Raw genomic sequence first — 24,592 nt, forward strand, 5'->3', positions numbered from 1 at the left:
GCCCAGGGAGGCCAACAGACTCAGGTATGGATTTTAGAAAGATGTCTATATGGAGAATGGATTGGAAGAAATCAAGGTTTATCTATATAAGATGAATAAAACAGGGCCTTCACCCTTAAGGAGCTGAAAGTCTAAAAGGGGAAAAGATACCAGCAGGCAGTTAGAATGCAGGACAGTAAGTGCGGGGATAGAAATAGGCCAGGATGCCATGGGAAAGCACCTGCCTCAGGCTGGAATGGGCCTCAGGCCGCTGTTTACAGCTGGTGTTCAGTCTCCACGTGAGTCTTAGTCACAGAGGCCACCAGGCCACCACTCTTCTCCTGGAGACTTTTGGGAAGCTTCTGAGAAGGAATGAATGATGTGTGGCCCCAGCACAGCAGTACTCTTCTAAGAATTCACAGCTCTTTTTCTAAACTGCAAAGGTTTTTTAATGGCTGGACAAAAGCTGACTGCTAAATTTTTTTCCTACAGAAGACCTGGATTCATGAGTTTCTTGGGAGAGAGGGAGAAGGGAGGCTCCCAATCCTTGACTTTATCTTGATCTTATCAATTCCTGATCTTGTGGTCATGCAATTAAATTGTTGTTTCAGGTTAAAGAACAAAGAGGACATTGTTTACCCCTTTGTTGTTAAAAAATGAAGTCTATTTTCAGATTTTAATCTCTGGACAAATGAAATGAGAGTTCTTGCTGTCTTACAGGTAATAAACAAAGGACTCTTTTTCTTGGGATCACTGATAGCCATCAGCAGTACCTACCTACTTATGCACTACATGTCACCACGACCTTTCCTCTGCTTGAGAACACCATGGAACTGGATAGCTCACTTCCGGAATACAACGTGTTTCCCCGCGAAGGCCATGGACTCCCTAGAACAAATTTCCAGTCTCATTAGCAGGTGATAGAAAGGTTTTGTGGTAGCAAATGCATGATTTCTCTATGACCAAAATTAAGCATGAAAAAAATGTTTCCATTGCCATATTTGATTCACTAGTGGAAGACAGTGGTCTGCTTATAATTAAACTGAATGTAGAATATCTCTGTATGTTAACTGCAATTACTGGTGGGGGGGACAGTTTAAAAGTTGAAACGTGCAGCTTCCCTACATTATACACACTCAGGTTGAGTCATTCTAACTATAAAAGTGCAATGACTAAGATCTTTCACTTCTCAGAAAGTAAGGCCCAAGATGCCCCAGGGAAGACAGTAATCATGCCTTTTCTTTAAAAGACACAATAGGACTCACAATAGCATTGACTCAACACCTGGGACTAAAAATCACAACTTACCTAGCATGTTAACTGCACTTTTCATTACCTGAATGGAACTTACCTAATCACAGGGCTCAGACTTACTAGATAAAACCAGAAATGTAAATAAGGAATTCAGGGGAGTTCCAGAGACTTACAAAATGAACTCATTTTATTTTCCCATCTTCAAATACAAGTATTACCATCTATCTGTTTAGTATGTATGTATGTATGTATGTATGTATGTATGTATCTATCTATCTATCTATCTTTCTATCTATCTATCATCTATCATCTATCTATCTATCTATCTATCTATCTATCTATCTATCTATCATCTATCTATCTATCATCTATATGTCTATTTATTTATGTATTTAGAGATCAGGTCTCACTCTGTTGTCCAGGCTGGAGTGCAGTGGTGAGATCTTGGTTCACTGCAACCTCTGCCTCCTGGGCTCAAGCAGTCCTCCCACTTCAGCCTCCCAAATAGCTGGGGCTACCATGCCCAGCTAATTTTTTGGTATTTTTCAGTAGAGACCAGGTCTTGCCATGCTGCCCAGGCCAGTCTCAAACTCCTGGCCTCATGTGATCTGCCCACCTCAGCCTCCCAAAGCACAGGGATTAGAGTTGTGAGCCACTGCTGCCAGCCCAAAGTTACCCTCTAAAGATAAGAACAAGGCTATTAATATACTAAGTGAAGGACAGGAAAGGGTTTTATTCATAAATTAAATGTCTACATATGCAAGAGTGGAAAGGAAACAAGGGGAGACAACTTTTATAGAAATACAAAGCCATTATTTTATTCAATTTCAGACCCTCAGAAGTGATTTACTAATTTATTTTTCAACTACATACTGCAGCAGAACCAGCAATACACTTGATTTTTAAAAGCACATTTAGTGAAAATGTTTTCTTTGGTTCATCCTTCTTTAACAGACTGCTGAGTCACTGAAAAGTCCTTCAAACATGATTAATTATGAAGATGAAACACTAGAGTCATAAGAAATAAAAATTGGGCAATAAAATAAAATGATTCAGTGTTTCTCTTCTATATTGTCAATGAAATTCTTCAGTTCTAATAATCCATGTTTAGTTTGTAGGGAAAGAAAAAATAATTTTTCCTTCTACCCACTTTAGGTTCCTTGGCTGGGGCCCCTATAACAAAAGACAGATTAACAAGAGAAAAACAAGCATAAGTTTATTAGCAGGTATATATAATATATATGTGGGAAATACAGGTGGAAATACAGGGGAATGAGCAAATCTCAAAGAGCTGGCGTCTTAGAACTCCCTGGCTTATATAGCATCGACAAAGAACAGTAAATTTTTAGAGACACGACAAAACGAAGAAAAAGAGCTTTGAGTCTGTAGGGGCAGCAATTTGGGGGAAGCAAATATATGGGAGTTTGCCTTGTAGATTCCTCTGGTGCTGGTCTCCAGGCTGACAAGGATTCAAAGTTGTCTCTGAAACTCCTCTTTGTCATACTGCACATATAAAACGTCTTTTGTTTCCAACAAGGGGATTTTCTTTTTCATTCTAGAGTTATCTCCTTGATAACTTAATCAGATGTAGGACATGACACTGAATAGAGTCCAACAGTACAAAAAAATTCAGTATGTTCTAGCTACTTCACACATGTGTATGCGACAGTTATTTTTACAGTAAGGTATTTTCGAGGAAAATGTATTACGTGTTTTGGAAAATAGAGTAATTTTAAAAATATATTTGAAATGAAAATCTCCAACACATTAGAAGATGATGATGTTAGATGCCCATTGTGTGCCACAAGTGGTTTTTTCATTATGTAAAGCACCCGTTGAATTAAAAGAATTTGTTTTTGTTCAACCTCTTACTGAGGCCCAAGAGCACATGGGCAATTCGGATTTCCTGCTGGACCACAGAGTTCTGTTAATATTACATAGAACGGGTATTCCAGACACTTCTTATGATGGAAGTCTAAAAGTGGCATCCAATTTGAGGCCCCATCTTTCGTTGCCATTCTTCATTCCTACAAAGGACGAACTTGGATTACATCAACTTTGGACCCATTAGTTTTGTCGCTGTCGTCAACTGACAGTGACTCATCACTGGTGATGATAAAAATGATGGAAGAAGAGTTGAAAGTCACTTTTTTCTTTGGCCTGTCCCCATCTTTCTGTGACATCACAATGGGTCTGATCTGCATTTCACTTCCAGCTGCTGGTAGGTCTTTAGCAGGCCGCTGGCACCTCAGCAGTCGGAGGCACAGGAGCTGCAAAAGGGATCTTCGAAACTGGGCAGAGAAAAAATAAAGTGGAATATTAAGTAAAAGTTGGGCACTAATATGAATTAACATTCAAGGAAATCAGTTGAGCTGAATTTAAGTTGTTTTTTGTTTGTTAGCAGGTATGGATGTAGGGTTATGTGTTCATGCTCAGATCTACCTAAATCACCTCAGAGCTTTATGTCTTTTATTCATTCTAATTCTTATTAACCAGAACATGTAGGACCATGTCAATACCTTGTAATCCTCCAAGCTTCAATCTGCACACACTTTCTGTGAGGGCAGTTACAACTATTAAGAGATTTTGAACATTAAGTCAGTCCACAAATATTCAGTGGGCATCTACTAGGTGACAGCCACTGTGCTATAATTAGAGATATTTTACTGTAAGCATCAAAAACAGACAAGGCTCTTCCTGGCAGAGTTTACAGCCTGGTGTACTTGCTAATGTCTCTTTAATTAGGTGAAGAATTTTTTTTCTATCAAAATTACTAATCAGTTAGGGAAAAAATACTATAGCAGACAGCACTAATGTCATCAACAAACATTATTCTTCTCTGTGTCCTGGGTACAACATCGAATAATATTTCTTGGCCTCCTTTCGGCTTCTCCTCTCTGCTATTCCTCTCTACAAGAACCTGGGAGGCCAACGCCTAAAGATTATAATATCATACAATGGAAAGAACCTAGATTCCTAAATGACTGCATAGGACAGATCCCATCTCCTCCACCCAATACATTAATAGACTGAACTGTGACCTGAATGAGCAATAAACTCCGTATTAATTCACTGAAATGCTGGGGTTGCTTGTTATAGTAGTCGGTCCATCATGACCAGTAAAACATAAATCAAAAGTTAATGTAATTGTTATCCCATTATTTAGAGCGAAATAAATGTTGAATATATGGACTTTCTCAGATCAGGAAATACCAATTAAAAATATAATAAATAGCTACATTGATTTCTGTCTTTTTTGTTTTTTGTTTTGGTTTGTTTTACAGCAAACACTGCCTGATAATGTCTTCTTTGAGCTCCAATCTTATGCAAGTTAGCATTTAGTTTATACTCACATTTAAAAATATTTATTTTTTCTATCTGATTCAAAAATTTAAAAAATAATATTTGTTTGAGACTTTACTCACTAAACCATTGTTTGGTTAAGTGTTGAAGATACATTACTATAAAGGTTAGAGTATGTATGCCAAAAAACGTTTTTCCATAGGACCGTTGTTTTTATTTATTTGTTTTTGTTTGTATCTTTTAGACTTCCTGTTTAAAGTATGCCCTTAGGAACCATTAACATCAGGACCATGTGGGAGCTTGTTAGACATGCAGAATATTGGGCAACCATACATACTGAAGGAGAATATTCATTTATTACGAGATTTCCAGGGGTGGGGTATGCACAGTAAAGTTCCAGAAGCACTAATTTATAGCCCATTGGCTTAGAGAAAGAGAGCAACAAATAATTGTTAGTTAATGTATTTTAATTTTGTCTGTTGAGAGGGTGGTCCCTAAAATATCTTAACCTCTGATAGAAAATTAAATTTATAAACCATCTCACTAGAAAAATTCATATGTGTGCATACTAAAAAATTGTTATAAACAATTTCCAGGGTTTCAATGGTTCTTCTGAGGCCAACTCAAGGAATGTTTAGGTCCTACGGACTCCAAGTTTAAAATCTCTGGGTTAAAGGAAATAGACCAACTGAAGGCAACAAAAAAGGGAAAGAAACACTGTCAGTGAGAGGAGATTAAGGCACGTGAAAGTGAGTTTATGGAGAGTGTAAGCCAATAATATTCAAAGAGAAAGAAAGGCAAAAGACGAGGCAGAGAGATTTAGCACTGAACATAATAAGGTTATTAGAAAAGTGCCCTCTTCTTCCACATGCTTGAGCATTAGAAGTCACGGTGATTATTATTACCTGTGATTATTATGACCTGTTATCTTTAAAATTCCAATGGAGTAATTAAGTATTATCGTTAACTTTCAAATTCTCTGAAACTTAGAGGCTCAGCTTTATAATAATCATTTTGTGGGCTCTCCTAGCCATGACTCATAGCCATCAAGTCAAAACCTTTCAACTACAGAAACAGATGATAAGGAAGTTCCTCTTCTTTTTGAGACAGGGTCTTGCTCTGTCGCCCAGGCTAGAATGCAGTGGTGCGATCATGGTTCACTGCAGCCTTGACCTCCTGGGCTCAAGAGATCCTTTCATCTCAGGCTCCTGAGTAGCTGGGACTAAGGCACATGCCACCATGCCCAGCTAATTTATTTTATTTTATTTTAATTTTTTGAGAGAGAGGGGTGTCTCATTATGTTGCCCAGGTTGGTCTTGAACTCTTAGCTCAAGCAATCCTTCTGCCTCAGCATCCCAAAGTGCTGGGTTTACTGGCTTGAGCCACCACACCAGGCCCAGGAAGTTTCTTGAGCCAAATTAATTTAGGCTAGACATTTGCTGTGGCATGTGAATAACAACCCAGACCAATTGCTACAAGTATCTATAACCCCAAGTGAGGAGTTATAAGCACTGGATTTGGGGATTTGAGCAAACTAGGTTCAAATCTTCGCACCAATACTTCCTGGATTAGGCAAGTTATTTAACTTCTCTGAACCTATTCATAACCCATAAATAAAACAAGGAATATATTAGTGCCTATTTTGTGGAGTTTTGTAAACCGGCTTGTAACTTGTGACTTGCTTGTAACTTGCTTGGTACAGTCGGAATTTTAAATGTATCATTAACATTGTAGCTGTTATTAATAGGCATAAACTATTTTCTGGTGAATTAAATATTAATTTTACTAGAATTCTACCTAACAAGTGTGAATCTCTGTGGGTAGTTCTTAGAATGTTATGATTTTCTTTGGAAATATTCTACATTTCTTCCAGATCTCTTTACTTTCCTACAAAATTCTTGTTTTTTTTAATTGAAGCGACTCTGAATCACCTTTGCAAAAGTATTACACCGTCATTTCCAACTCTACCCCCAGGGTGAAAACAATCAGTTAATTGCAAAGCTTACCTTTCTGATCATGAGGACATAAATCACTGGATTGTATACAGTGTTCGATTTAGCAAAGAGGTACGAAACAATAGATATTGTTGGAGTGACCAGGTGACCATGACCATTAACCACCAAGAAGCAGATCACGATATAAGGCATCCAACAGACCAGGAAGGTGAATATCATTAAAAAGCACATTTTGGCCAGTTTCTTTTCATATTTTAAAATCTTGATCACTTGAATTGTCTGAAGATCTTCCACACAACGAAGCTGCAGAAAGGAGAAAGAAAGGAAAAGCCTTAAAAAAACAAAAGAAGGCTTTCTTTTGTTGTTTTTAGAACAGATATTCAGACACCATTCTTGGCCCCACCTAAATGGAAAGAGAACTGAATGGCAGCTTGGCGGGCTGACTTCGGATCCGAGACTCATAGCTGAGTCCAGCTTTAACCTACGACATAGGGTGGTTGAGCTACATAGCCTCCTACATCCTTCAGTGTTTTTTTAATGTTCTCTAATTTACTTAATAAGAATAAAATTATTTTGCCTAGATCTTCAAGTCTCTAAAAGACAGCCTGAAAGAGTCACGATAAAATGGAAAGAATTTCCCCATGATCCTGGAAACTCTAGAATGTTAGTCCTCGAGTTCTCAAATCAGACTGCATACCCATGTCATGTCAGGTGTTCCGCATGATTAAGCCTGCAGCTGGCCTTGATGAGAACTTAATCCCCAAGTGAATTCTTACTGAAAACCAGCTTTTCAATTCACTGCTAGTGACTATAAAGTAGAATTTCAGGAGAAATTTGTTTGTGATTGGTTTCATTAGGGGCTCACTTGCAGAGAACAGCACTTGGTAAAACAACTCCTTCCTCTAAAATCAGCCTGTCTACTCGCAGTCTGTTCCCATTAAAGGGATGGCGGAGTAATGATGTACAGTCTGAAAGTTCTTTGAGTTCCTTGAATATAAGTTTCTTTTTGCTGTTTCGCCTATTATTATAAATATGTAATAATAATACACAGGCAAAGAATATTTCTGCACACCAAAAATATGTTCCTAAATAAAAATAGTTCTCTCTAAACATTGTAATAAGTTATACAAATTATACTACAAAAATACAAATATTTTATATATTGATTTTTTAAGTAGTTAGCATATAGTTAATACTTAGTATTGATTACTTTATGCCGGGAAATTTACTGTGTTTCAATGAACTCTAAGTGTACCTTTTAGTTCTAGCATTATCATAAAAATTAAGAGAAAGAATTTCCAAAGAAATCATTTAGAACATGTGCTTAGAGTATTTAGAAATATATTTTAATTAAAATTCTCAAATTACTGATATCCAAAATTGTATTTAAGAAATTATATTCTTATCAAAATCATGTATTCAGATTAGCAAAGAATAGAGAGAAATAGGAAAAATTTAAATCGTTGATTTTTTTAGGGTAGAGAGACTGTGTGGGGAAGAGTGGGTATTAAATTTCTGGTATTAGTTTGGTGCAAAAGCAATTGTGGTTTTTGCCATTAAAGGTAAACCTTTGAAGGTAACCTTATTTAAAGGTAAAGAATATTCCTTTACCAGTATGCCAATTACTTTAAAAAATCAGTATATAAAGTATTTGTGTTTTTGTAGTAAAATTCGTATAACTTATTACAATGTTCAGAGATAACTATTTTTATTTAGGAACATATTTTTGGTGTGCAGAAAGGTAAATAATTTACCTTTAAATAAAGTTACCTTTAAAGGTTTACCGTTAATGGCAAAAACCGCAATTACTTTTGCACCAATCGAATACTACTACTCTGTGTGTGCAATTCTGTTTCAAATGAAACTGTTTCATTTAATGGGATAGAATATTTTTCTATTTTCAAAATATCATTTTGGGGTAGCTTCTCTAGAGTTTATAGGAAGGCTGTGGGGTTTTGATAAAAGCTCTAGCTTTGGAATTAGAAGATCTAAGTTTATAGCCCAGATTCACCACTTTTGCTCGCAGTGTGGGCAAGTCAATAACCTCCTCTAAGAGTGAAGAAGCAAGGAGGTTAAAACAAAAATCCTATCAGAATTAACAGAATTTGAGTTCCATTTCCACACGTATGATTTTGTGGGGTTGTTTTTGAGGTTAAGTACTTATTTATATTTGAACTAGATATGAGACTAACACACTTGTATGTATATGTACATTTATGATACTATAGGATATTTAGAATCATTATTGACTCTTCAGAGTTTCAATTAACAAGTAACATAACCACATCTCAGTTATCTGCCTCCCAAACCTCCGGTATTTAGGTCCAATTGTTTTATCTGTACCATTTTCTGGGCAGGTCAGTCTTTATCCCCTCTCGCCATTTATCAAAGGAGAGCACTCATTTGTCCATCTTGGAATTACATGCATGCTGGAGAAATTAATTTAAATAAATGTTGGTCTATACGTCCCCAGTTCGTCTTCGGTATAAGGAGAAGATCTTGACTAATGTTTTAGATTATTTGGGTTTATACATGTGAAGTTTTCATGATTATTTTTTATTTATCTTTTTCAGGCCTCTTTCTTTCATTACTTTCTATTCCTTCAGTCTGCTCATTAAATATTTTCCAAATAAAAAACTTGATTTCATGTCTTACCCTCTCTATTCAATCATTTGAGGATAGTTTTCAAAATTGCTATGGATGAAGCAATTTTGAAATGATTGGCACAGGCACAAATCTGTCCTAAAGAATGAACCAGCTAAAACAAATTCTTCAGAATTCTCTATGAAAGTGTTCTCTGGCTGTATAAGTGGCTGATGCCTAGTGCTCCTTAATCCAAGACATCTGTAGATTTTCAAAGAATTTCACTGTGAATCTTCATTCTCAAGTGTGTAGCTATGTCTCCATCGTCGTTATGAGTCACCTCCCTCTGAATAAGGAAACGGAGGCAAATTACTTGCAGTGAGCTCTCTGTTTAGGTAGCAGCTAAAGTCAAATCTCTTCATACTTTCACCCCTTCTCCTGTCTTCCCCTTTCTATGCCTTCTGCTTGTAACTCATTCCAAAAAGAGTCACTGATCACCTACTACATGCAGACACTGTTCCAGTCACAGGTGAGAAAATACACAAGACCCAGTCTCTGCTCTTGAGGAATTCACTATCTGGTGAGGATGATGCACACTGAGTGGGTAGAAGCCATGAGGGAGGTAAACAGGGAGGATACGGTAGTACACAGGATGGGTAACTGGTTCTGAGGGTGAGTTAGAGCAAGGAAATCCTGCTGTTAGCCTTGTGAGGGAATGAGGAATTAGTCAAGTAAGGAGGAGAGACAGAATGCTCCAGAGAAAGAAAGTGTGCTGAGACAAGAGGCAAAATAACAAGTCAGTTTCTGAAAACAAGAAATATTACCATTGGCGGCATCCTGAGGTGGCAAGAAGAGGGGAGTGTCAAGAAATAAGGCTGGACGGGTAGACAGGAGATGCTATACAGGATCTGCTGGCCGCACCCAAGGGCTTTATTTTTAATCACAAAGACGGTGGAACTTCTGAAGGTAATACTTGAGAACAACTACTCTGACGGCAGTGTGCAAAGAATGGAATAGAGGAAAGCAAAAATTTTAAAAAGGAGAACTAAGTTTTTTTTTTTTTCTTAACTGAGTCTGTGGCAGCGGGAGAGGAAAAAATGGATATACCAAAAAATATAGGGCTGGGCGCAGTGGCTCACACCTGTAATCCTAGCACTTTGGGAGGCCAAGGCAGGCAGATCATGAGGTCAGGAGTTCGAAACCAGCCTGGCCAACGTGGTGAAACCCCATCTCTACTAAAAATGTTTTAGAAATTAGGCAGGCATGGTGGTGGGCACCTGTAATCCCAGCTACTCAGGAGGCTGAGGCAGGAGAATTGCTTGAACCTGTGAGGTGGAGGTTGCAGTGAGCCGAGATTCTGCCATTGCACTCCAGCCTGGGCAATAAGAGTGAAATTTGTCTCAAAAAAAAACAAACAAACAAAAACAAAACAAAACAAAAAAACATTTAAGTGGCATGGATAAGAACCAATCAATAGTTGGGTGTTGGGGGAGACATGGATGACACATAGTCAAAGATTACTCCCTAATTTCTGGTCTTGGTAGCTAGGAATGATGACTATTCATTGAGAAAGCAAATAGAGGAGCAGAGGATTTTAGGGAAAATATGACAAATTAATCTTTACATTTGTTAAATTTGATGAGTCTGTGGACCATCCAAGTGGAGGTGTTCAATAGGCAATTGACTACAAGGATCTGTTAGAGGCTGGAAGAAAGACCTGAACTGGAAATGGAGATGTTATCAAGCTTGTGTCAGAAGGAGAAATCCTAGCAGTATGAAAGACCACCCAAGGCCAGTGTGTAGCATGGGACAAGAGCTAAACATAGGATGCTGGGGAGGCCCAAAGAAGAGAAGCCCTTGGAAGACATAAGAAGATGGGGCCAGAGAGTCAGCAACAAAGACAGCAGAGAAAGGCGCCCTAGAATCGATGGCAGGAGACCATCACAAGGAAGTAGAAGTTGCCAATAGTCTCAAACGCTGAGGATGCTAGCAAGGAATAAAAATGTGTCCATGGGATCACATCTCTGGGAGCTCATCAATGACCTGAAATTAGGGCTGTATTAGTGGCAGTGCGGTAGAGGAAGGAGTCATCAGTTTGCCTTAAGTTGAGGAATGAATGCTAGATAAACTTACTAAACTACCAACTCCCTGAACTACAACAGAAATGTATTTTCTCACAGTTCTGGAGGCTGAGAAGTCCCAGGTAGAGTAGCTGGCAAGGTAGATATCATTCTGAGGCCTCCTCTCTTGACCGTTATCTCACTGTGTGCTTCCATGATCTCTTATTTATGCACACGTGGGAAGACAGAAAGAGAGAGAGAGAGAGATAGAAAGAGAGAAAGAGAGAGAGAGCAAGCTTTCTGGTGTCTCTTCTTACAATGACACTAATTCTCTAATCCCATCAGACCAGAGCCCCATCCTCATGACCTCCTCTGACCTTAATTACCTCCCAAGTACCCATCCCCAAATATTGGCACATCGGTGGTTAGAGATTCCACATAGGAATCTGAGAGGGACACAAACATTCAGTCTATAACAGCAAGAAATTGGCACATTTTATATGCTCAATAAATATTGGGTAAATGAACGCTTAGTGAGTGACAGTGTGGCACCAAGAGTCACCAATGGTTCTTTGAGTTAGCAGTGACAAAAAGGAGAAAAATAAAGTGATAGCTAGAGGGAGCTGAGAGTAGACTGTGATTTAAAAAAAAAATAGCCTGGTAATATGCTAAAGGGAAAGGACGAGTGGTAAGGGAGAGTGTGAAGATAAAAGTGAAAGAGAAAATTATTAAGAAGTGTCTCTGGGGCATGGAAGGGGGTGGGGGTGCAATCAGAATACAGAATCGAGTTGGTCCTGGGAGACCTCTCCTGTCGCCCTGTAACTGAAGAGAGAGTCGTAAGAATCAGTGGTTTGTGTAAAGAGAGGTAAGGAGTCAAAGGAACCCTTGATAATGGCTTTGTTTTGTCCGATAGATTGGAAGCAGGCTTATTTGATAAGAATGAGAGGAGACAGTAGGGCGAGAAATTAAAATGAGAAATGAGGCTGTGTAATAGTCAGTGTGGAGACAGTAGACCACACATACAGGGGTAGAAAGGTTGCTAGAACAAGGCTGAGAGGACATCTAAGTGTAGACAGATGTGTTTTGTTTTTTTTTCCAGCTCCTCCTTGCAGTTTGACTACAGGCATGGAGAAAATAGATGATTGAACTGATCTAGGGATTTTGTCTTTAACAAAGTTGGCATGTATAAAGAATGTAGAAACAAATGATTTAAAGTGATGCATGTAGCTAAGTCTCATTTTTTTTTTTTTTTTTTTTTTGAGACGGAGTCTCGCTCTGTCACCCAGGCTGGAGTGCAGTGGCGCGATCTCGGCTCACTGCAAGCTCCGCCTCCCGGGTTCACGCCATTCTCCTGCCTCAGCCTCTCCGAGTAGCTGGGACTACAGGCGCCCGCCACCACGCCCGGCTAATTTTTTGTATTTTTAGTAGAGACGGGTTTTCACCGTGGTCTCGATCTCCTGACCTCGTGATCCGCCCGCCTCGGCCTCCCAAAGTGCTGGGATTACAAGCGTGAGCCACCGGGCCCGGCCGCTAAGTCTGATTTTTAAAAAGGCGAAAGTTAGAAAGGTTTGACGGAGTGAGCAAGACACTAGAGACGGAAGCAGAGAACAGAGTTGGAAGAATCAGTGAATGAGGAAGGAAACATCCATGGCCAAAGCTAGAGACCGGGAAGTGGAGCCTGCTCCACACTGGGCTTGAGTTCAAACTGGAAAGTTCTTGTTGGCACCCAGCGTGAAATTGTCGGTGGTCAGTTCTCTTACCCTTTATGACTCTGGCGTGATTGCCAAACAAAACATCTGTGCTGTTCTCTAGTCAAATTCATATGACCTTTGAATAAACAAAGTTATGGGAAGTGTGGAATTCCCTTTTTTAAATTCTTAAATTTTAAGAGTGTTGGATAACGTAGGGTTTTTTGGTTGCTGATTTTGTCAGTCAGAAGCTTTTTCTTTCCTTCTTTTGGTTGAGAGAGGGAAGTAGAGAGAGTAAATGCTATTCCGCATTGATCTTTCCAGAGAGTGACTCATAGCATAAAATTCAACCAGAAGGGAAGTCCCCTAGAACTGCTCTACCTCTGGGCAACTACTGATGACATAGGAAGACTTTCATTATTTTCCACACAAAATTTTCTACCCTGGATGTGATTTGGGCGGGGGGGCATCTGTAGTCTTCAACTCACCATTCGAATGGAATACAGAATATGGCCATAGCAATGGGCTATGACACCCAGGGGCACCACCAGGCAGCCAAGAAATAAGAAAAGCACAAAGGAGGAATCGTTGGCATCCTTGGATTTCCAGTCCACAGTGCAGCCTAGTCCGTGTACGTCCAGGATGTACCTGTTCCAGCCCAGGAGAGGTGCTCCTGCCCATGCCAGTGAGTAGAGCCAGATGTAGGTAATGGCCCTCCAGGCCCAGGAAAAATTGATCACTCTGGCATGGACCACGCGAATGTAACGTTCATAGGCCAGCACGGTTAGGGTGGCAATGGAAACAATCCCTGCAAGAAGAGAAAGTGGAAAAGTATAGCATGGTGCAGGGGGAAACCAGGCATAAGAGACGTGATACATTCTCCACTGGAAATACCTTACAGAGTATCTGAGACTCTGTGCTCAGAGACTGACTGCTCTAAAAGCCAAGAGTAATAGTGTCTTATAGTCCCAAGGAAATTCTATTGAAAACAGTTATCCATAAAAGGAACCATAGAAGGGCAGTCAGTGGCTCACGCCTGTAATCCTAACACTTTGGGAGGCTGAGGTGGGAGGATTGCTTGAGCCTAGGAGTTCGAGACCAGCCTGGACAACATGGCAAGCCATGTCTTTACAAAAAATACAAAAATTAGCCAGATGTGGTGCCACACGCCTGTGGTCCCAGCTACTCAGGAGGCTGAGGCAGGAGGGTTGCTTGAGCCCAGAGAGGTTGAGGTTGCAGTGAGCTGAGATCGCGCCACTGCACACCAGCCTGGGCAATAGAGCCAGACCTTGTCTCAAAAAAAAAAAATAAATAAATAAAATGGAAAATGCCATGCAGATTTTAAAAAGATTAGACAAAAATTAAAAGCCCTAAATCAGCCCCACCCCAAAGATGCCCCTATTGTATTAGACTTTCTTCTGAAGAGAAATTCCAGAACGAGTAAGGGAGAGTCACTAGTGCAAGTGTCTCATTTAGTTCACCTTCTCTTGGCTGTCTCTGACTCAGCTATTAGAGATAAAGTCAAAAGGGGTTGCAAAAGCTCAAACCGAATGAAGTCACAGTCAAATGATGCAGAGGACTGCCATAACCCGCCTACTACCAGCAGATGTCAGCATACAAACTGTTCACATGCAAGGATTGCTGACAAGGGTGGTGGGGGGGTCTTCTGGGTTTCCGTGGTCTTCACGTATACCGCTTTTGCAACAAGTACGCTTTAATGATACTGTCTGTATATTTCTCTGTCACCTTCAGAGAGTAAGGTACTCACTTAACAAGCACCTACTGTGTGCCAGGCACTGTGCAGTGGATGGCCAATGGTGACTAAGAGACAGAACTCTAGATGTCTGAAGGGAATGTACGTGTATAAACACTGACAATGACCATGCAATGTGTGAATGCTACAACTGCCACACAATGGATTGGAGACACAGAAAGGGAAGCATTTGCGCACAAGGCAGAAGCACATTCCAGGAAGAGTGAAGAAATATGCAGCGGAGTGGGGAGACGTAAAAGGACACCAAGGGGTCTATAAACGATGATTCAAAGATGCCAGGGCTCACAGGAGATGGAAAGAGAAATTTAGAGAGAGCCACATTGACAAAGGCTTTTAATTTCTAGCTAACGTTTGTGTTATTTTAATTTTTTTGTTTTTTAACATTTTCCTCTATGAATAGTAAATTATAAATCTGTTACTGTCTTGTCCTTTTACACAGTTAGATTCCCCTTTTCCTCCTCCTCCTTTTTCTTCAGTAGTGGATGCTCATTCTAGCAGTGGTAGAGAATTTAAAACACGATTGGAGGCCATGGAAACCAGCTTGAAGGCTACTGCAACAGCAGGCAAGACATGATGGGACCTCAACTAGGATGACATTAAAAGGCATGAACAACAAAGTCTGGATTCCAGAAACATTTAGCAACTGGTATCAACAGAATCTATCTGCTTATCGAATGTGAGGCGTGAGGGGAGAGAGGAGTTAAAAGTAACTGTGAAGTTTTTGGCTGGGCGTGGTGGCTCATACCTGTAATCTCAGCACTTTGAGAGGCCAAGGTGGGTGGATCATCTGAGGTCAGGAGTTTAAGACCAGCCTGGCCAACATGGCGAAACCCTGTCTCTACTAAAAATACAAAATATTAGCTGGGTGTGGTGGCAGAAGCCTGTAATCCTGGCTACTTGGGAGGCTGAGGCAGGAAAATTGTATGAACCAGGGAGGCAGAGGTTGCAGTGAGCTGAGTTCGTGCCATTGCACTCCAGCCTAGGCAACAAGAGTGAGACTCTGATTCAAAATAAATAAATAAACAAATAAATAAATAAAATAACTTGGAGGTTTCTAACCTGCCTAAGGAATAGCGAGTGATTACATGAACTGAAGTAAAAACCACAAGATGTATGAACAGATGTGGGGAAGACAATAAAATCGTGAGCTTCCTGGAGCATAAATATTTGTTGAATGAGTGGACGCAGAGAGATTAAAAGAAAAGCAGTTCAAATAAAGAATGAGAAGTAAGGGAGAAAAGGGTGTGGGCAGCAAACAGGTTAAGAGGTCTGGAGGCAAGTCCCAGCTCCCCATGAAATAGCTCTGTAACTTTCAGCAAATCAAACAATCTCTTAGACCTTTTTGTTTTCATAAAATTGAAAATCCCTTCATATTTTAACATTTCATGATTCTGCAATTCTTAAGTATGAAATACAGAGCTGCTGGACTCAGAAAGCAATTGGCATAACATAGTTAATATTCATTTATCCCATGACAGGTTTGTTCTTCTGTGGGAGTTGGAGGGTGGGGAGCAGTATTATTCCCAGTGTCTCACACACGGCATCCAATAAATGTTCTTTGAATTAATAAGCGAATATTTATTAAATACTCAAGTGACCGGAAGAAGATTGGGTTTTGGAATCGAGTGGAAGAAAATACTTCAGAGAATAATGGTATAAGGCTGGGCGTGGTGGCTCACACCTATAATCCCAACACTTTGGGAGGCTGAGGTGGGCAGACCACCTGAGGTCAGGAGTTCAAGACCAGCCTGGCCAACATGGTGAAAACCCATCTCTACTAAAAATACAAAAATTAGACAGGCATGGTGGCATGCATCTGTAATCCCAGCTACTCAGAGGCTGAGACAGGAGAACTGCTTGAACCTTGGAGACAGAGGTTGCAGTAAGCCGAGATTGTGCCACTGCACTCCAGCCTGGGCGATGGAGCAAGACTCCATCAAAAGACAGACAGAGAGACAGACAGACAGACAGACAGGAAGGAAGGAAGGAAGGAAGGAAGGAAGGAAGGAAGAAAGAAAGAAAGAAAGAAAGAAAGAAAGAAAGAAAGAGAGAAAGGAGGGAAGGAAGGAAGAAAGGGAAAGAAAGAAAGGAGAAAGAAAGAGAGAAAGGAGGGAAGGAAGGAAGGAAGGATGGAAGGAAGGAAGGAAGGAGGGAAGGGGAAACGAAAGAAAAGGAAAGAAAGTAATGATATAATAGCAAATAATAGCAAATAATGGATTTAAATTCAAATCACAGTAGTGATTATTGGGACAATGAAAGTATCAAGGTGGATGGCTTTCGTATTCAGAAGTCTACTTTTACCTTATTAAATTTTTATCTAAAAAGTGATATTATCCTTTCTTTACCTGATTATATTCCTAGAAAAAAAATCTAAACACCTAAAGAAAATGACATAAGTTGACGCTAATGAAATACTGTCGGTTTTACGTAGTTTACAAACTTTCTTATTAAGTATAATGGTATTTACTTTTATAACTGCATTTATGTGTTAAAACATAGTCTGGCATTCAACTTTTAGTTAATTTACATTGAATATGATTTAGTCTTTCACAGGCAAGAAAACTCAGTACAAATAATTGCACTGTTGTAAATTAGTAAATTTCAATGTACCTTAGAGAGGAATAAATGAGTTCTTATGGTGAAAGCAATAAGCTGGTAAAATAAGCTGGTATGAGCATATCATGTTCATATATTCATTCATTCATTTAGTCATTACTTATTGCTTGTGATGTTTCAGTCACTGTGCTAGAAAATAAATATAAAGAGGTGAGTGAAACCAACCCTCATGGCCTTAAGGTCCAGTGGGTAAGAGAGATAATAAAAAAACAAATCAAACAAGCAAATCAGTGCAGTGCTATGAAGAATAGAGTGTGCAGGGATAGAGGATAACGTGAGGCACGGTGGGAAGGACACAGAAAGGGACGCAGCCGGTATTGGCAGGGTGTCAGGAAAAGACCCATTGCACTCAGAGCTGAAGTATGAAAAATCCCAGCCTTGTGATAAGTCAGGGTGCAAGAGGTTAGTAACATTTTCCTTCTGGTTATTTTGGTCAAAGAGACTTTAACATTTACTAATATCGTTTTTGATCATGCCTGTGTCTTAGCAAGCACAATGAGTTTCAGGTGCCTGATTTCAGTTGTTATGTACCATGACATGTTAGTACAGATCTAGCAAACCTTGTATTTCCTAAGTCCTCCCTGATAGCATGAGCATATAACTGAGTGGCAGCGTTAGTCAGACTGACTTAGTCTTCGAGGATAACCCAACTGAAATGATCTAATCTACATCTTCCTTGCAAAATATGCAGCCCTTCTCCCATCAATGCTTTATTTACTAACAAATTTTGGTCTTGAGTTGGAATTAATTGCTGTATTCTATTTGATTCCCACAACACTCCACCAGGAGGATGAGAATGAAAAGACTGTCTTACAACTACTTTAGACCTTTAACTGATGTTGAGCCTTATTAACGGAAATAAAAACTACATGGCATAAGAGCAGATATGAGGAAGACAACCAAATTCTACTTCAAATGGTGCATCCATTTCCGTGAACACTGAAAAGCAATGGGAATGATGAGTGCTGCAATCTGGGTGCCGGTTATGCACCAGGTCCCATGATTATCACTCCACATATGATACGCACTCCTTTGGAAAGAAGGTCTGTGGCTCCAAGGGTTAAGGAATTGATGTCTCCACCAACAGGTGGTGGAGACAGTTTTGAGAACCCAAGACTTACTCCAAATCCTGTGATTTTGTCTTAATACCACCTGCTGCCACTAGAAGGTGACTTCTACCTCTCCACAAATTCTACCAGTGGTAAAGTGATGTCTGTGCCTTTGCTGCAAAGCTGCAGATGGATCAGGTATGTGCCTATCACTGTGCTGAGTAGGTCTTTTGGAGAAACCAGAGACACGTGGTCCCTACTCTCAAGAAGACTGCAATACTGTATTTTTATATCACACACAACATTAGAGAACAATGTAAGATGATATGTGATCATATGTCAAAGTCATGGTGCCAAAACAAACCAGAAAAAGTAAAATCCCAGTGGACTGCTGGCTTCATTCAGAGATAAAGCTTAAGTTGGGTCATAAAAGATGGAATAGGTGTTAAGGAACAGAAAGGAATGAAATGGGCATTTCTAGCTGAAGCCTCCTTGAATTATTGCAAGAGTACCTTGGACTCTGGGTGTGGAGCCAAGATCAAGAGGTGGGAAGGTCAGTCACTACAGAGGATGGCACAAAGTTGATCTGCCTTCCATGGCTGTCCATGGTCCACAGCAGGGATATTCTATCTTTTTCTTACTGTTTTCCCTAATGGAATTTTGAAAAACTATGTATACAACCATATTTAAACTGTGACATCTACATTTTTTGTCTTAAGTTTAAAGAATTGTGTAATATAAACATTTCAAAATTGGAAACATTGGAAAGGGCTTATGTACCCCCCAACGGTTTTGAAGACATCAGTCTGTAAAATCAAATCTCGTTGGCATATCATTAGGCTTTGCCTAAGCTTGCTGCATTGGGATACACACCATGCCCAGGCTGCAAACTGCCCGGCATGTTCACTCAGAGCTGGCAGCTTTGATATTGCTGTTCCTTCTGCCTGAATTGCTGCCAAAGATCTCACAGTCTGGAGAAGACAGATGTGTAAACAAATAATTACAGGAATGTGATAAGAGTTAAACAAAGCTGTGTCGGGGAGCTGGAGAATGCAATGGAGGAAGTACTTATCTCTGCCTGGGGAAACACTGGGGAAGGTTTTAAGGGAAAGCAACATTTGAATTGATGAACGGGAGAATTTTATTAAGTTGACAAGAGTGAGGATATTTCAAGGCCAAGGATACAGTATGTATAAAAGCACAGAAGTGAAAATGTATATTTAAATGTCTATTCTGTGCATCAGTTTGAGTCAAATAGTTCTTTCCGATATACTTAATGATTATACACTCATTTGCAATATTTATCAACAAACATATGTCATACACATACTGTGTCAGGCACTGTGCTAGGCAATAAGAAAAAAAGATGAATTATAAACAGAGAAGTAAACTACTATAAAACAATGTGATAACTTCAATAATAGAGAAATGTGTTTGAGGCCAAAAGCCCTGTATTCAATTCCAGTTTTCTCCATATTATCTAATGAATAAGTCATTTGACTTCAGATCAATTTCATTTTTTTTTCACATAATTACTATGTGACCATGGGAAAATTAACATCCCAGAATCTCAATTTGCTCACCAGTAAAATTAAGATAATCATACCAAAATGCTGTCTCATCGTGTGGGTGTGTGGGTGTATTAAATGAGAATATAAATATGTTTAGTGAAGTGGCAATGCATAAGGTATTATTATTATTACTGAATAGTTGAATATCTGGGAGCAAAATTGCTTTAAGTAGTAGAAAGTGGGTGGAAGGCATGGGAGTGGACAGGGCTCTGAGGTTAAATATCAATACAACTCTGGAGCTTAAATATTAATACAAGGTGTGTCTATCAATGTACAACTACCCAATAATACAGTTATTTTCTCACTTTGGCCACTAGATGGCCACATTGAATAGCTTATTTACAGTTCAAGTCTAGACTGGGGTAAGCAAGTTCACACTAAACAGAAGAGCGTGCTTCAAAAAAGGCCATGACCCAGACCTGTCAATCCTTATCTGTTGTATAAAAAGGTTAATATGACAAAACCCATGTCTTCAAGGAGCACACAATCCAGAGAAGGAGGTAGAACGAGAAACTCTGCCTATAGTGGGAGGAAGAATACCCAACTCAGGAGATTTTCTGTGGGAAGCAGGTACCACCTGAATGAGTCTTAAAGATAAAGCACACTTTAACGAGGCCAAAAAAAAAAAAATGATGGGGAAGTGACAGCCAATCCTCTTATCCTATTCCAGGAAGAGAAAACAGCTTGTGTAAATACATGGAGATCTGACAGAGCTTGCACCATTTGGGTGCCTGCAAATAATTCAAAATGGTAGGACGGAGTTCTAAACAGAGAATGAAAAGACTAAGGACTCTCCTAGGAAAACCCTTAAATGCCATGCGTGGAGCTTGGAATGCGTCCCGAGGGCTCTGAGGAGCCATTAAGCTGTTTTTGTTCACTTCCATTACTATACAATTCTAGAGAATTTTATTTTCTTTTGATTTTGCTTTTGGAGGTTTTCCTTATGGGAAGTTCCCTTGGGCAATGAGGAAAATAGATTGTGAGCCAAGCCTGGTTCTAGGGAAACCTAGTGGAGAAATATGGTTACTGTGATAAGGAATGAAATTGATGCAGTGGCACTAAGGAAGGAGAGACGAGGAAGGTCCACCATATTTAAGGAAGTTAATCTTTGTTGGCTGTGGGAATGAATGAAGAAGAATCAAAGGAAGTCTTGGGTTACTGGTTTGTTATAATTAATAGCTGATGTTGCATTGACTTAGAAAAGAAATGGGAGAGAAGTAAATTTGGAAGTGAAGATGATTGGGGATAACTTATGTCATCATAGATTCTCTGGATCATTTTGAACAATATCTGGATGGACTGTGTTTCAAATTCTCTACCTATAAAATGGGGCAACTGTAAATACCTGTCTTGTGGTCTTCAGAGTTGGCTGGGTGGATGAGCACACAGTAAAATCTTCCAAACTAAGTGGATGCATTTTTCTCAAATTAATGAAAATTTTGCTCATTCAAAAATATATCGATTTGTAGAAATTTTAAAAGATACAGTTTAACTATTTTTGTTCACAGATAGTAATGGAAACAAAACTCTATGAAGAATGCTTAATAAAGATACTACTTTACTAAGTAGTGGTCTTTATGAAATCATCACTAGAAGCTCTATAAAATTAATCAAGGAAAAAAGGACAAGGGGAATGTAAAATAAACCAAGCCTGTGGTACATTCAGCATGGATTATGAGGTCAGCTTGCTCTCTGACCTGCTTCCTTATAGCTGTTTGCCTCTTGTCCCAGAATCACGTAGACCCTGTGACAAAATTATAGTTCCCCTTAACTGCTCTATGGATAACAGCTTGAACATTATATAATGTTAAGTTTTCCATTTGAGATATTCTTTCAGGTCCTACGTACCAGTGAAACTACTGACATCAGCTTGCCTGAAGGATCCCACGAGAAGCTGACTCACCAAAGAATGCAGTTTCCACATCCTGATGATTTCATCCCGCAAAACCCAACCAATCAATGACCCCAATTTCCCATCCTCTTTCTCCTCATGGTCCCCTTAAAAATCCCAGCCCAGAACTCCTCAGGGAGATGAATTTTAGGGTCTCCTCCCATTTCCTCGCTCAGCGCCCACTCAATCATGGCTGTTACCATGCAGCGGGCATACCATCCTGTTGCTCCTATAATATCTACTCATATTAAACAATATTAAAGAAAACCAGTATATTTAATATGCCTGAAAAAGTTTGTTCTTTTAAGCAAGTAACCAATTCTTCTTTGAAATCTTGTTTATATTGCTTATTTGTTGAGAAAGTTTCCTTCCTCCTTTTTATTTAATTAACAGTAGTAATTTCAGCCCACTAACACTTATAGAGAGTACTTACTATGAGTCAGGGACTGTTCTAAGCAGTTTACCTGTGTTATCTCATTTAATCTTCATAATAACTCTGTGAGACATGTGGAAATTATAATTACGATTCCCATTTTACAGATGAAGAAACTGAGGCAATAATGGTTTAGTCATTTGCCAAGGTCACAAGCTAAAAAATAAAAGAGCTAAGACTCGAATCACACAGTCTGCTTCCAAAGTCCATGCTGTGCTATACTTGTTTTCTAACTCTTCTTTGAGAATTATCAAAAATTTTAAATTAGTGATGTAGAGTCTCTACAGAAAGCATATTTAATCCATTGCCTGCTACATATGTTCTGTAACCATGTCTACCTTTGATATCAGAAGAAGTCATTTTTTTAAACTCAATATTCTTAAATTGAAGAATTTTAGAGAAAATGAAAGACTACCTTCATTTGAATAATATCTCTCAGCTGTTGGAATGAGTGATTTCCATTTGACCAATAAAAGCAGTTTGCTAGAACAACCAAAGTGGTGGTTGGTTTTTATTATATATGTTTTCCACATCAGGATGTGGAAACCCCATTCTATTACATTTTTCATGTTCAGTAGTCTCCATATTTCGTGCACAATGACTCAGTTTCAAAGGAAACCCAGCACAACATCAAAGTTAAAACCCTTTCCATGGGTTAAAAAATTAAGATTTCGGGTCCAGTGTGGTGGCTCATGCCTGTAATCCCAGCACTTTGGGAGGCCAAGGCAGGCAGATTACCTGAGGTCAGGAGTTTGAGACCAGCCTGGCTAACATGGTGAAACCCTGTTTCTACTAAAAATATAAAAATTAGCTGGGCTTGGTGGTGCGCACCTGTAGTCCCAGCTACTTGGGAGGCTGAAGCAGGAGAATCGCTAGAATCCATGAGGTGGAGGTTGCAGTCAGCCAAGATCATGCCAATGCACTCCATGCTGGGCGACAGAGTGAGACTCCGTCTCCAAATTAAAAAAAAGAAAAAAATTATGATTTCAGGTAATCAACTTATATAGAAATTTATTTCTGACCATTGTGTGTCATAGCTACCCAAATGCTTGCAGTGCATTTAAAACTGAGAGCCCCCTTAAGAGAGGGCCAGTGAACTACCAGAAGGGAACGATTGAATGAGGCAGGCCACATGCTGTGGTCTGTGGCTAGCTGCTCACAGTTTAAAATGCTGCACTGTTGTTTCCATTGTGTTCACTCATGCTATCTTTCACTGGTATTTCACATGCATTGCATGTTTTCTATTAAATTTAGTGACTTTTTAAAAAATAGGATACACGGGGCAAATAGTTGACATAGTTGTTAAAACATACGGACATTTTTCGCCGTGAGCATCTCCTCCTAGGCTACGTTGGGCCCCTGTGCAGTAGCTTGGAAATCGTGCCAGGCTTATCTCCCCTCTGTTATCTTTGGTTCCTTTAATATCAGCTCCCCTTGTTCTCTGACCATTCTGGCTTCAAGCTTGGCTTCTTTTCTGCCTATAGTCCCATTTGGACAGATATCCTAGCCTTAGACTCTTTGACTTGCCTCTGATTTGACAAAGTTTTAGGCGTTTCTTTCCCCCAAGTAATTGCTTAAACTCCACACCATAACCAAGGAAAAGGAGTGCCCTATCTCAGAATAGGACCTCATTAGAACTTTTTCCACACTTATGCCTCTGCTCGTCAGGAAAGGATATTGAACAAGATGGTTAACAATGAAAAAAGGATCATTACACTAAGAGACCCAAGAAATATCCAGTATGACCAGAGTCTATGGGCTGAGTGGGAAAAAACAATCTGAATATAAAGTAACTTCTCTGTGGAATTAATTAAGGTTCAGAAGAGTAACAAACATAAGCACAGTGGGGCCAAAGTCTAAACAACAACAACAAAACAGTTGGATGAAAGCACTTAACAGGAACTGAGAATTCTAAATTCTAATCCTAAATCAACTGCACTCATGAAATAAAAGTGTGAAGTGTGGTACCACAGATAAAATGGGAGGCATACGTTTTGTTTCCAACACTTAAAATTATTTCGTGAACACAGCAATCTAGGTTTTATGATAACTTACCACAGTATGCTCAAAAAAACTGCATCAGACTCTGATCCACTTTAGAAACACATTGTTTTGCTCAGTTTTCCCATTCCTCTCTCCCCTATCTCATATTGCTTTTAAGGCCAACAGAAAGCCTTTCTTGGGAAACATTTCTAAATTCATTTCTGTGCCTCATACCATTCCCACTATTCTAGTGCAAGTTCATATTCCATAAATGATTGCTGTCAGCCATCTATGACTAAATTTCTTTTGTTTGTACAGCCTTTGTCATCCTCCTGGGGACCACATACCAGATTAATCGTTGACTGGACTCTATTTATGTGCCATCCCAGATCTCCGTGACCTCACTCACAAGCTCCTACTTCCAACTGTGTGCCTTATTTGCCTTGCTTCCCG

The 24,592-nt window shown here is 39.4% G+C and overlaps 2 protein-coding genes across 2 annotated transcripts in view; one reads left to right on the forward strand and one right to left on the reverse strand.

Moving 5' to 3' along the window:
• The window catches only part of KMO (kynurenine 3-monooxygenase), a 58,078-nt gene extending 57,016 nt beyond the window's left edge, over nt 1–1,062 (forward strand). The window contains exon 15 of the mRNA XM_032136344.2: nt 700–1,062. Within this exon, the coding sequence (XP_031992235.1) occupies nt 700–900 (201 nt within the window). The 3' untranslated portion in view covers nt 901–1,062. The remainder of the gene's footprint in view (nt 1–699) is intronic.
• Nucleotides 1,063–2,436: 1,374 nt separating this feature from the next.
• The window catches only part of OPN3 (opsin 3), a 46,442-nt gene continuing 24,286 nt past the window's right edge, over nt 2,437–24,592 (reverse strand). The window contains exons 2-4 of the mRNA XM_032136348.2: nt 13,311–13,630; nt 6,543–6,794; nt 2,437–3,524 (exon numbers count right to left, since the gene is read on the reverse strand). Coding sequence (XP_031992239.1) covers nt 3,261–3,524; nt 6,543–6,794; nt 13,311–13,630 — 836 coding nt within the window. The 3' untranslated portion in view covers nt 2,437–3,260. The remainder of the gene's footprint in view (nt 3,525–6,542; nt 6,795–13,310; nt 13,631–24,592) is intronic.

Source organism: Hylobates moloch, unplaced genomic scaffold (assembly GCF_009828535.3).
Source record: "Hylobates moloch isolate HMO894 unplaced genomic scaffold, HMol_V3 SCAFFOLD_18, whole genome shotgun sequence".
In the NCBI taxonomy this organism is placed as follows: domain Eukaryota; kingdom Metazoa; phylum Chordata; class Mammalia; order Primates; family Hylobatidae; genus Hylobates; species Hylobates moloch.